We start from the raw sequence: 12,737 nt of genomic DNA on the forward strand, positions 1-12,737 counted from the left end.
TATAGGTTGCCTGGCTGTTTTATAATAATATTGATAAATCCAAATAAGCACGCTTTCAAAGATCCTTCCCTCGTGAATAAGAAAGCAAAACTGGGGTTAAAATAGTGAGAAGGGAAAAAATTGAGCAATTTGCCCAAAACTGTCAGTGTGCCTGCATCACTCTTTCAGCTGAAACTTTGGATCCCATGAACAGCAGTCACCCTTACTTGGGTAAGCTAAAATTACAAGACGTAAATAAATGTTAGAATCCAGATGGAACATATTGTAAATGTCCCAGAACCTTCCATATGGGCCTAAAGGTATTAACAACAATTTGCATTTATGTAGAAAAATTCTCAAACACTTTGCCGAGGCATAATCAAAAATTGAATGGCAAGCCAAAGCAGGATTTTAGGAGTGAAGAAAAAACATCTTTAAAGAAGGAGCAGGCAAACCTGGTTTAAGGGAGGGAATTCCAGAGCTTGGGACCTGGACGAATTAACTGCACAGATAGCACTTAATGGATATGATGTAATTGGCATCACAGAGACATGGCTCCAGGGTGACCAAGGCTGGGAACTCAACAGCCAGGGGTATTCAACATTTAGGAAGGATAGGCAGAAAGGAAAAGGAGGTGGGGTGGTGTTGCTGGTTAAAGAGGAAATTAATGCAATAGTAAGGAAGGACATTAGCTTGGATGATGTGGAATCGGTATGGGTGGAGCTACGGAATACCAAAGGGCAGAAAATGCTCGTGGGAATTGTGTACAGACCACCAAACAGTAGTAGTGAGGATGGGGACAGCATCAAACAAGAAATTAGGGATGCGTGTAATAAAGGTACAGCAATTATCATGGGCGATTTTAATCTACATATTGATTGATTGGGCTAACCAAACTGGTAGCAATGCGGTGGAGGAGGATTTCCTGAAGTGTATTAGGGATGGTTTTCTCGACCAATATGTCGAGGAACCATCTAGAGGGCTGCCTATCCTAGACTGGGTGATGTATAATGAGAAAGGACTAATTAACAATCTTGTGCGAGGCCCCTTGGGGAAGAGTGACCATAATATGGTAGAATTCTTTATTAAGATGGAGAGTGACACAGTTAATTCAGAGACTAGGGTCCTGAACTTAAGGAAAGGTAACTTCGATGGTATGAGGCGTGAATTGGCTAGAATAGACTGGCGAGTGACACTTAAAGGGCTGACGGTGGATAGGCAATGGCAGACATTTAAAGATCACATGGATGAACTGCAACAATTGTACACCCCTGTCTGGAGTAAAAATAAAACTGGGAAGGTGGCTCAACCATGGCTAACGAGAGAAATTAGGGATAGTGTTAAATCCAAGGAAGAGCATATAAATTGGCCAGAAAGAGCAGCAAGCCTGAGGACTGGGAGAATTTTGTAATACAGCAGAGGACGACAAAGGGTTTAATTAGGAGGGGGGAAATAGAGTATGAGGGGAAGCTTGCTGGGAACAAATACTGACTGCAAAAGCTTCGATAGATATGTGAAGAGAAACCGATTAGTGAAAACAAATGTAGATCCCTTGCAGTCAAATTCAGGTGAATTTATAATGGGGAACAAAGAAATGGTGGATCAGTTAAACAAATACTTTTGGTTCTGTTTTCACGAAGGAAGACACAAATGACCTTCCAGAAATACTAGGGGACAGAGGGTCTAATGAGAAGGAGGAACTGAAGGATATCCTTGTAAAGCGGGAAATTGTGTTAGGGAAATTGGGATTGAAGGCCGAAAAATCCCCGGGGCCCAATAGTCTGTATCCCAGAGGACTTAAGGAAGTGGCCATAAAAATAGTGGATGCATTGGTGATCATTTTCCAACAGTCTTATCGACTCCAGATCAGTTCCCATGGACTGGAGGGTAGCTAATGTAACACCACTGTTTTTAAAAAAAAAGGAGGGAGAGAGAAAACAGGTAATTCTCGACCGGTTAGCTGGACATCAGTAGTGGGGAAAATGTTGGAATCAATTATTAAAGATGAAATAGCAGTGCATTTGGAAAGCAGTGACAGGATCGGTCCAAGTCAGCATGGATTTATGAAAGAGAAATCATACTTGACAAACTTTCTGGAATTTTTTGAGGATGTAACTAGTAGAGTTGACAAGGGAGAACCAGTGGATATGGTGTATTTGGACTTTCAAAAGGCTTTTGACAAGGTCCCACACAAGAGATTGGTATGCAAAATCAAAGCACATGGTATTGGGGGTAACGTACTGACGTGGATAGAGAACTGGTTGGCAGGCAGGAAGCAGAGAGTCGGGATAAACGGGCCCTTTTCAGAATGGCAGTCAGTGACTAGTGGGGTGCCGCAGGGCTCAGTGCTGGGACCCCAGCTCTTCACAATATACATCAATGATTTAGATGAAGGAATTGAGTGTAATATCTCCAAGTTTGCAGATGACACTAAACTGGGTGGCGGTGCGAGCTGTGAGGAAGACGCTAAAAGGCTGCATGAGTGGGCAAATGCATGGCAGATGCAGTATAATGTGGATAAATGTGAGGTTATCCGGTTTGGGGGCAAAAACACAACGGCAGAATATTATCTGAATGGTGGCAGATTAGGAAAAGGGGAGGTGCAACGAGACCTGGGTGTTATGATTCATCAGTCATTGAAAGTGGGCATGCAGGTACAGCAGGTGGTGAAGAAGGCAAATGGTATGTTGGCCTTCATAGCTAGGGGATTTGAGTATAGAAGCAGGGAGGTCTTACTGCAGTTGTACAGGGCCTTGGTGAGGCCTCACCTGGAATATTGTGTTCAGTTTTGGTCTCCTAATCTGAGGAAGGATATTCTTGCTATTGAGGGAGTGCAGCGAAGGTTCACCAGACTGATTCCAGGGATGGCAGGACTGACATATGAGGAGAGATTGGATCGACTGGGCCTTTGTACACTGGAGTTTAGAAGGATGAGGGGATCTCAGAAGATTCTGACGGGACTGGACAAGTTACATAGAAACATAGAAAATAGGTGCAGGAGCAGGCCATTCAGCCCTTCTAGCCTGCACCGCCATTCAATGAGTTCATGGCTGAACATGAAACTTCAGTACCCACTTCCTGCTTTCACACCATACCCCTTGATCCCCCGAGTAGCAAGGACTTCATCTAACTCCCTTTTGAATATATTTAGTGAATTGGCCTCAACTACTTTCTGTGGTAGAGAATTCCACAGGTTTACCACTCTCTGGGTGAAGAAGTTTCTCCTTATCTCGGTCCTAAATGGCTTACCCCTTATCCTTAGACTGTGACCCCTAGTTCTGGACTTCCCCAACATTGGGAATATTCTTCCTGCATCCAACCTGTCCAAACCCGTCAGAATTTTAAACGTTTCTATGAGGTCCCCTCTCACTCTTCTGAACTCCAGTGAATACAAGCCCAGTTGATCCAGTCTTTCTTGATGCGGGAAGAATGTTTCCGATGATGGGGAAGTCCAGAACCAGGGGACATAGTCTTACGATAAGAGGTAGGCCATTTAGGACTGAGATGAGGAGAAACTTCTTCACTCAGAGAGTTGTTAACCTGTGGAATTCCCTACCGCAGAGAGTTGTTGTTGCCAGTTCATTGGATATATTCAAGAGGGAGTTAGATGTGGCCCTTACAGTTAAAGGGATCAAAGGGTATGGAGAGAAAGCAGGAAAGGGGTTCCGAGGGAATGATCAGCCATGATCTTATTGAATGGTGGAGCAGGCTCGAAGGGCCGAATGGCCTACTCCTGCACCTATTTTCTATGTTTCTAGACGGCTGAAGGTTCACATAGAAATAATGAGCCTTTTGGGGAAATACTGGAACTGTACTGCATCAAGGAAGGTAGAAGAGATAATTGCAAAAGCACAGGGAAAAAAAACACTGGGCTCTTGAGTAGCTTAAATTTAGAAAAACAAATATATCTATATTTAAAATAGTGTACACAAGTAAAAACAAAAAGTAGATCACCAAGAAGGAAATAAAACAATGAAAAACCATTTCACAAAATAGATTACATAATAGTTCTCCAAATGGCTATTCAACTTCACTTCACTGTAAATTGTTACCAAGAACAGCTCCTTGTCTAGTCACAGGTATTTTAAATTATGATTGTTTGGAACAGTAGTTCCTGTGCTACTGGAAATCTGCCAAGGAAGGCAACCGATCAACATGTATAATGTTAGATAAGTAGGCTAGAGTTTGCTTAATGGATGTTTTGGGAGGAAGCAGAGATAAGCATTGCAGAACCATTGCTCAGCAGACTAAATGGATGTGGTACAATCTATGATAGATTGCTCTATAAAGGATCTGTGGAAGGAATGGGGTTGATGAGCAAAATGACTGTTGCCAGACAATGACCATCTCCAACAAGACACTCAATGAATGGCATTACCATCATTGAGTCCCCCACCATTAACATCCAGTGACTAGAATCTCAACTGCACCAGCAACAAAAATACCGTTGCTACTGCAATAGGTCAGAGGCTGGGTATTCTATGGCAAATGGTTCACTTGACTTCTCAAAACCTCTCCACCACCTACAAGGCACAAGTCAAGAGTGTGATGGAATACTCTCCACTTGCCTGGATGAGTGCAGCTCTAACAACACTCATGCTCAACACCATCTTGGACAAAGCAGTCTGCTTGATTGGCACCCATCCATCAGCTTAAACATTCACTCCCTCCAACTGACACACCGTGCCGACAGTGTTTACTTTCCCCAGGATGCACTGCAATAACTCGCCAAGGGTTCTTGGGCAGCATTTCCCAAACCCGCAACTTCCACCATCTAGTAGAAGGGCAGCAAGTGAATGGGACCACTGTCCCCTCCAAGTCACACACCATCCTAATTTGGACATATAGCACCATTCCTTCATTGTCACTTGGTCAAAATACTGGAACTCCCTACCTAACAATTGTTCGACCAACTTCACTACATGAACTCCTACTGTTCAAGATCACCTTCCCAAGGGCAACTAGGGATGAGCAATAAATGCCAGCCTTGCCAGTGCCGCTCATATCCCAAGAATGAATTATTAAAGAAAAACTTGCATTTATATAGCATCTTTCACGACTACTAAATGTCCTAAAATGCTTCACAGCCAAGGAAGTACTTTTTTGAAGTGTAGTCACTGTTGTAATGTGGGGTACGCAGTAGCTAATTTTCGCACAGCAAGCTCCCACAAACACCAATGTGATCATGACCAGATCATTTGTTTTAATGTTGATTGAGGAATAAATATTGGCCAGGACACTGAGGATAACTCCTCAGCTCTTCTTTGAAATACTGCCACGGGATCTTTTACGTCCACCTGAGAGTACAAACAGAGCCTTGGTTAACGTCTCATCTGAAAGATGGCACCACCAACAGTGCAGCAGTCCCTCAGCAATGCACTGGAATGCCAGCCTAGATTTTTGTGCTCAAGTCTCTGGAGTGGGACTTGAACCCACGACCTTCAGAGACGAGAGGATTTAAAAGAGCATTTAATAGACACATAGACTATGGTGCTCAAAGGATCTATATCAACACTTAAAAGGTGAAAGCGAAGTTAAGATTGACACATGGAAAGTTATTTTATTGTTGAAAAGAATGATTGATTTCTTGCATAATTTTTGAATACGGCACCCAGCTTTCACCTATATTGCAATTTGCCACTCCCATTGAAAGAATGAGAGAGAGATGGATGCCATGGCCCAATTGCCTATTGTTGCTCCTAACCAGGTGGAAATGTTTTCTTGAGTATTTTGTGCTACAATTAGATTGTGAAATTTTCAAGTAATAAGCATGTTAGGTGAAAGCTGGAAACCTTTGATAAATGGTAATTTATTAACAATAGCAATAATTAAATCCTGTCTCTTGGAATCGTGTTGAGCGCTGATCATTGTGTTGATTGTAAAACTCCTAACAACCTTTTAGTTTCAAACTTTTATTTAAGACTTGCAAAAAAGTGAGTGCGAGTACAAGTTAACTATCTTGACTAGAAATTCAGTACAAGATTTAAAACCAATCATAGAAACATGGTATTAAAACTGAGCAATTGTTCTTACCATAACCGGCTCCTAGTCTTTACAGTCCTCTCTCTAATATAGCCAATTCCCGTTAAGTGAACAGAAATTGAATATAAAAAGACTTGCATTGATATAGCGCCTTTCATGACCACCAGATGTCTCAAAGCGCTTTACAGCCAATTGAAGTGCAGTCACTGTTGTAATGTGGGAAACAGTTTATTTATTAATGAAAGAGTTTATTTCGCAGGAATTCCTGAAATAGGATATTGATGAATGGGTGTAAAATAAGCCAGCTGACTGGCTCTAAAATATTGGCATTCTGTTGAAGCATCCAACCTGAAGCTTTTAGATTATCCTATTTCAGCTGCGTATTGTCCTGCTGTGCATTTCCAACATTGTTTTTATTTCTAGTAGTTGGTGTTGCTCAGGGGTAATCTAGGGTCTGGACTGGAGCACAGTTGTGATATTTAGTTGTTAATATAGACTCCCTTTGGCCAAGTGATCTAAATAAGGAATTCCTGCGGTAAAGCAGAGGCTAATTGCTGTTGCTTTTTTTTAAAAATGTTTGTGGGATGTGGGCGTCACTGGCAAGTGGTGAGCCTTGAACCACAGAGGGCAATTCATTAAGAGTCAACCACATTACTGGAGTCTGGAATCACATATAGGCCAGACCAGGTAAAGACTGCAGATTTTCTTCCCTAAAGGACATTAGTGAACCAGATGGGTTTTTACGACAATCAGGTAATTTCATGGTCACCATTAGTTTTTTATTCCAGACATATTTAATTAACTGAATTTAAATTCCACAGTTGCCGTGGTGGAATTTGAACTCGCATCTCCGGATCACTAGTGCAGGTCTCTGGATTACTAGTCCAGTAACAGAACCATTATGCTACTATTCCCTGTGCTGAGGGACATTTCTCTGTGCCGCAAGTTGCTTAGAAATTCCCCATTTGGAGAGACCAGGTTATCGAAGTCAGAGGAATGACTATCTTTTAAATTGTTCAGTGATGATTTATTACTATTTTATGCGTACTCCAGTTGTGTTAAATCTGATGATCTGTGACATTGCTCAAGGGTGAAGCAAGATCGAGATTTTAAGCCGCTAACTTGGCCTGCACCTTTAAGATGGCTGCTCAGGTACTTCCTGTGGGAAGTTGTCTGGTTAGGTCCTGAGCTCAATTAAAAACTATGCATTGTTGGAACTTTCCCGAGATTGGCAGCTTCTTGGCTGTACTCCACAGGGTTTTACTTCACTTTGGTGAACAATCTATCTGACCAGAGAAAGGATGGGTAAATAGAGGGAATGAAGGCTTCAGAAAATTGAATGCCCCTTTAACAAATGTGGGTACATTACCTGACAACTAATCTTTGTATACCTCCTAGCATTTGGGATTATGTTCATCTTTCTAATAACATATCACTGGGGTGATTTTATGAGTCTGTGCTGCAAGAAAGTAAGTCTCCCTTGCCAGGTACTTAAAATGACCTCTTTTATAACAAAAACAACAATGCATTCATATAGCACCTTTGACAGAGCAAAACATTCAAAGATGCTTCACGGAGCATTACCTGACAACAATTCACACCGAGTCAAAGGAGGAGACATTAGAACAGGTCAACGAGGTAGGTTTTTAAGGAGCGTCTTAAAGGAGGAAAGAGAGGCGGAGAGGTTTAGGGAGGAAATTCCAGAACTTTGGGTCCAAGCGGCTGAAGGCACAGCTGCGAATGGTGGAGTGATTAAAATAGGGGATGCACAAGAGGCCAGAATTGGAGGAACGCAGAAATCTGGGGGTTGTAGGGCTGGAGGATATTACAGAGATAGGGAGGGGCAATGCCCCCCTTTATATAAAAGGAAGTGAATATGTAGTTATCATTGAACAGAGAGCTGGACCTTACTTGCCCAGTAAAAGAAACGGAATGACTATGTCTTAACTCTCGCTTGACGCATGCGCAGACGCGAGACTTAGGACAAATAGTCACGGACTCTGCCCCACCCCCCAGCACAATTTACACTAACCCTTTTCTGCGCATGCATCTGGCGGGGAGAGAGAGAGAAGCAGTTCATTTCTCATTCAGCGCTAGGTTGAGGGAAGAGTCAAGCGGCACCACAAAGTGCTCCATGAGAGAGAGAGAGAGAGGCGGGGTGGAGAAAGAGAGAGAGCCATGGGGGTGGGGGGGTGGCGGGGAAAGAGAGAGATACTGGGTAGAGAGAGGGAGAGCTTGGGGGGGGGGGTGGAGAGAGAGAGAGAGATCTGTGGGGGAGGGGGGAAAGAGAGAGCAAGCTTGGGGAGGGGAGGGGAAGAGAGAACGAGATGTGGGAGGGGGGGGGGAAATTGGAGGGAGAGAGGGAACTCAGGGAAGACGGATCACGTTCTTCCAATCCCCTGGTGCGTGCAAGCTCAGTGCGTGTGCTACAAGGTACATCGTTGGGGTGGTGAAATCCAGAAGTCACGACATGGTCACTATTCACTTCATACTTAACCAATAAACCGGTTAACAATCCGCACAAAATGCTCCATCTGTGGCGGGGGGGTGGGGGGGAGGTATAAGGTCTTGCGCTTAGATAAGGGACTTTGGCTGGGGAGGGATGCATTTGCGCTGGGGTAAGGGACTTCGGCTGTGGGAGGCAGCACTTGCGCTGGGGTAAGGGACTCGGCTGGAACTTGGTGGCTTTTGGGGTGATCTGTCCTCTGGCTTCTGAAATCAAAATGGATCGAATTACAAATTGGAAAGTCAGTCAGAACTTGGGCTGGGTGGCTCCAGTTACACATTCCAGAGGAACGTCAGTGTGTGGCTTATCCTCCAAAAAGACCAATCAGCAATAGGTCATGTGATAATGGAGAGCCAATCAGAGAAACAGCTGCCTTTCAGTTAGTACAAATAAACGCATCCTAAAAGAAAAACAATTTTGTTTTGGAAAGAGGAGTCAGTGGCTGCCTCCCTCATTTCCCCTCGAGAGGATTCATTGTGTCGAGTAGGACTTGACTTCACTTAGTCATAGAGCTGCACAGGGTGCGCTCCCTCTTTTTCTTAACAATGAGGCTGACATCATTCTTCAGAGTGTTAGTGCACGATTCAAGACAATCCCCAAAATCCTTTATCACCTGAGTTTGCTTGTCTAGATATATTCGCAGCATTTCAACATCATCTTCATCCTGCAACATACATGGTAAAATCAATGAACCAGATGTGGAAAAATACATGTACTGTTTGACATGATTGAAATACTGCCCACAGTGCTTGATGTCTGCTTATCACCTCCCACCACTGCACAGCTAAGATGGGGAATCTGCAATGGTGAGAATCGCAGCCTCAAACACGTGCACTGTGTCACTGAGCAGAAGGCCAAGAGTGAATCAATCGGGCTGAATTTGCGGCCCCTACGGGTGCGTACACGCACCCATAGGGGCCCTGCAAGTTACGCATTTAGGTGTGCACTGCGCATGCACCTAAACCCGCAACTTGCGATCTGTCAAGGAAAATAAAGTTACATATTTTAAAGGATCTAAAAAACAAACGTAAGGCCTGCTTTTATCAGCGCAAGTCTTTTAAAGGGCAGAAAAATACTTTTTTTTTCAATAATTTAAATATTTAAAAACCTGTGAAATAAGGCACGTTTATTTTTGGACCCTTTAAAATAGGTAAATTTATTTTTCAAAAAATTTAATTTTTGTTTTAAGTTAATTAAATTCCAGTTTGATTAATGTTAAATGTGATGTTTTTAAAATATATATTTTAAGTGTTTTTGGGGGTATTCCCATTCATACTTATAATGATTCAGTAGGCACGGAACTCACCACAAGTATGAATGGAAATACCCCTACTTTGATTGGTTGGGCCGGCTGAGGTGATCCCAGGGACGCTTACGAAACGCCTACGTCCCTGAGATACGTGGGCCTCCACACAGGCCTACACGTAGAGGGCCCAGGACCACAAGTCTCCAAACCTCCCGGACCGCCAGGTAGTTCGTAGATTTTTTTCAGGTCGGAAGTATCCGACCGCGATTTCTGCACCAATACGTCCTGCAAGACCCATATCTCATTTACACTTGTTGCATGTGCAACCAGGCAAGTTTAAGAATTGAACTTGCACCAAACATACCGGTGGTCGATGCCGCCTCAATCCCAACAGTTGGCTTCGCACCCTGTTCATGCTTTGGTAAAATGTTTTAAGAGCCTTAGCAAATTCAACTTCGTAGCTGGCCTTGGGTGTACCTCTGCAGCCAAAGGCTTGTATGTTCATTTGGTGGAAAGACTTCTCCTCGGGCCTTGAGGCTACAGGAAAACAAAGTGAGATCAAGAAATAAGACCCGGGGGGTGGGGAGGAAAATTCATGTCATAGAATCATAGAAATTTACAGCAGGAAGGAGGCCATATCAACCCATCGTGGCCACATCGGCTGACAAAGAGCAATCCAACTTAATCCCACTTTCCAGTTGTTGGTCTGTAGCCTTGTAGGTTACGGCACTTCAAGTGCATATCCATGTACTTTTTAAATGTGGTGAGGGTTTCTGCCTCTAGCATCCTTTCAGGCAGTGAGTTCCAGACCCCCACCACCCTTTGGGTGAAAATATTTCCCCTCAAATTCCCTCTTAACCTCATTCCAATTACTTTAAATCTATGTCCCCTGGTTGTTGACCCTCTGCTAAGGGAAATAGGTTCTTCCTATCCACTCTATCCAGGTCCCTCATAATTTTATACACTGCAATAAGGTCTTCCCTCAGCCTCCTCTGTTCCAAAAAAAACAAAGCCAGCCTATCCAATCTTTCCTCATAGCTAAATTTCTCCAGTCCAGGCAAAACCTTCATAAATCTCCTCTGTACCCTCTCCAGTGCAATCACATCTTTCCTGTAATGTAGTGACCAGAACTGTACACAGTACTCTAGCTGTGGCCTGACCTGTGTTTCATACAGTTCAAGCCGTCTCCGTCCGTATGCCTTCTTAACCACCTAACCTACCTGGCCTGCTACCTTCAGGGATCTGAGGACATGCACTCCAAGATCCCTTTGTTCCTCTACACTTCTCAGTGTCCTACCAGTTAACATGTATTCCCTTGCCTTGTTAACCCTCCCCAAATGCATTACCTCACAATTCTCCGGATTGAATTCCATTTGCCACCGTTCTGCCCACCTGACTAATTCATTGATATCTTCCTGCAGTCCACAGCTTTCTTCTTCATTATCAACCACACAGCCAATTTTTGTATCATCTGCAAACTTCTTAATCATACCCCCTATATTCAAGTCTAAATCATTGACATATATCAGAAAAAGCAAGGGACCTAGTACTGAGCCTTGCAGAACCTCATTGGAGACACCCATCAATCATTACCCTGTGCTTCTTGCCTCTGAGCCAATTTTGGATCCAACTTGCCACTTTACCTTGGATCCCATGGGCTTTTACTTTCGTGACCAGTCTGCCATGTGGGACCTTATCAAAAGCCTCGCTAAAATCCATATACACTATATCAAACTATGTCACTATGTTCTGACAAAGGGTCAGCGGCCCGAAATGTTAACTCTGCTTCCTCTCCACAGATGCTGCCTGACCTGCTGAGATTACCAGCATTTTCTGTTTTTATTCCAGATTTCAGCATCCACAGTATTTTGCTTTTGTATGTCACTACTGCCCCATTTGCGTTTAGGAAAGGAACAATAGCAGAGTCAAAATCAAGCAGCGTGTAGTTGCGCTGACTAACTGCTGCATTGACGTCCAGCCCAATTTTTTGGTAAAGCTGCATTCTGGTAACTGATGCTCCCGTCGGAAACAGGTGGTAGCTTCAGAGGTCAAGTGGCATGGCTGAGACCCCAATGTAATTTTCCGTCCTGCCCCCCCAAGTCTAAAAAAAATCTCTATTCTTTTCATCCTCCATACAGGTCTTTCCAGGTCATGTCCTGAAGTTGAACGGGTGGGTGAACAAATGGCTTGCTCTCATGATTCCAGCAATGAAGCTGAGCATTAGAAACATAGACATAGAAAATAGGTGCAGGAGTAGGCCATTCGGCCCTTCGAGCCTGCACCGCCATTCAATAAGATCATGGTTGATCATTCCCTCAGTACCCCTTTCCTGCTTTCTCTCCATACCCCTTGATCCCCTTAGCCGTAAGGGGACCAGTCATGGCAAAGATATTTCTTATTGAGAAACCGAGGCGAAGGGCCAAGCTCCAGTTACTATGGAAGCACGAGCTTCATGAGTAAAATGGCCACTTGGGATTATGTTCATCTTTCTGAAGTAAAATGGGCACTTGCATCTATACTTATCTTGGTGGAAAAAATAGGAAATAAGGACATGTAAATGAATATGTCATGTTTACCTATTACCAAGCTTGTATCTTATGAACTGTAGGAGGAAAAAGTATAAGGTTCTGGGAATGAATACGTTGGATTTTTTTTTTTCTCCCTTATGGAAAGATGCTCGACCTCTGTTTGTTTGGTTGGAATTTAAAACTGTGGAAGTGATACAGATTGAACCTCCTTTATCCGGCACCCTTGGGACCTGGCCTATTCAGGATGAGGGATTTTTCCGGATGAGGGGTGGTCACGTTAAATTGGATGGTACAGGTACTGAGCAAGGGGATATCGGGGCTGACTGGCTTGGGGGTGGGAGTGCGGCAGAGAGATCATTAGGGAGGGGGGGACAGTGGATTGCGGGGTCAGGCCAGTGTTTGCGGGAGTTGATAGCGAGGAAGGACTTCAATTTGTTCGTGTCGGAGTTCTGCGCATATGCCACCTGATGGCCAGGAATGATTCTGGACGAGGGTT

The 12,737-nt window shown here is 43.7% G+C and overlaps 1 protein-coding gene across 1 annotated transcript in view; it reads right to left on the reverse strand.

Annotated features, from left to right (window-relative positions):
• Positions 1–8,963: 8,963 nt before the first annotated feature.
• The window catches only part of kif28 (kinesin family member 28), a 79,090-nt gene continuing 75,316 nt past the window's right edge, over positions 8,964–12,737 (reverse strand). Inside the window, exons 22-23 of the mRNA XM_070890946.1 lie at positions 10,078–10,250; positions 8,964–9,131 (exon numbers count right to left, since the gene is read on the reverse strand). Coding sequence (XP_070747047.1) covers positions 8,964–9,131; positions 10,078–10,250 — 341 coding nt within the window. The remainder of the gene's footprint in view (positions 9,132–10,077; positions 10,251–12,737) is intronic.

The sequence above is a fragment of the Pristiophorus japonicus genome, chromosome 9 (genome assembly GCF_044704955.1).
Source record: "Pristiophorus japonicus isolate sPriJap1 chromosome 9, sPriJap1.hap1, whole genome shotgun sequence".
Lineage (NCBI taxonomy): Eukaryota > Metazoa > Chordata > Chondrichthyes > Pristiophoridae > Pristiophorus > Pristiophorus japonicus.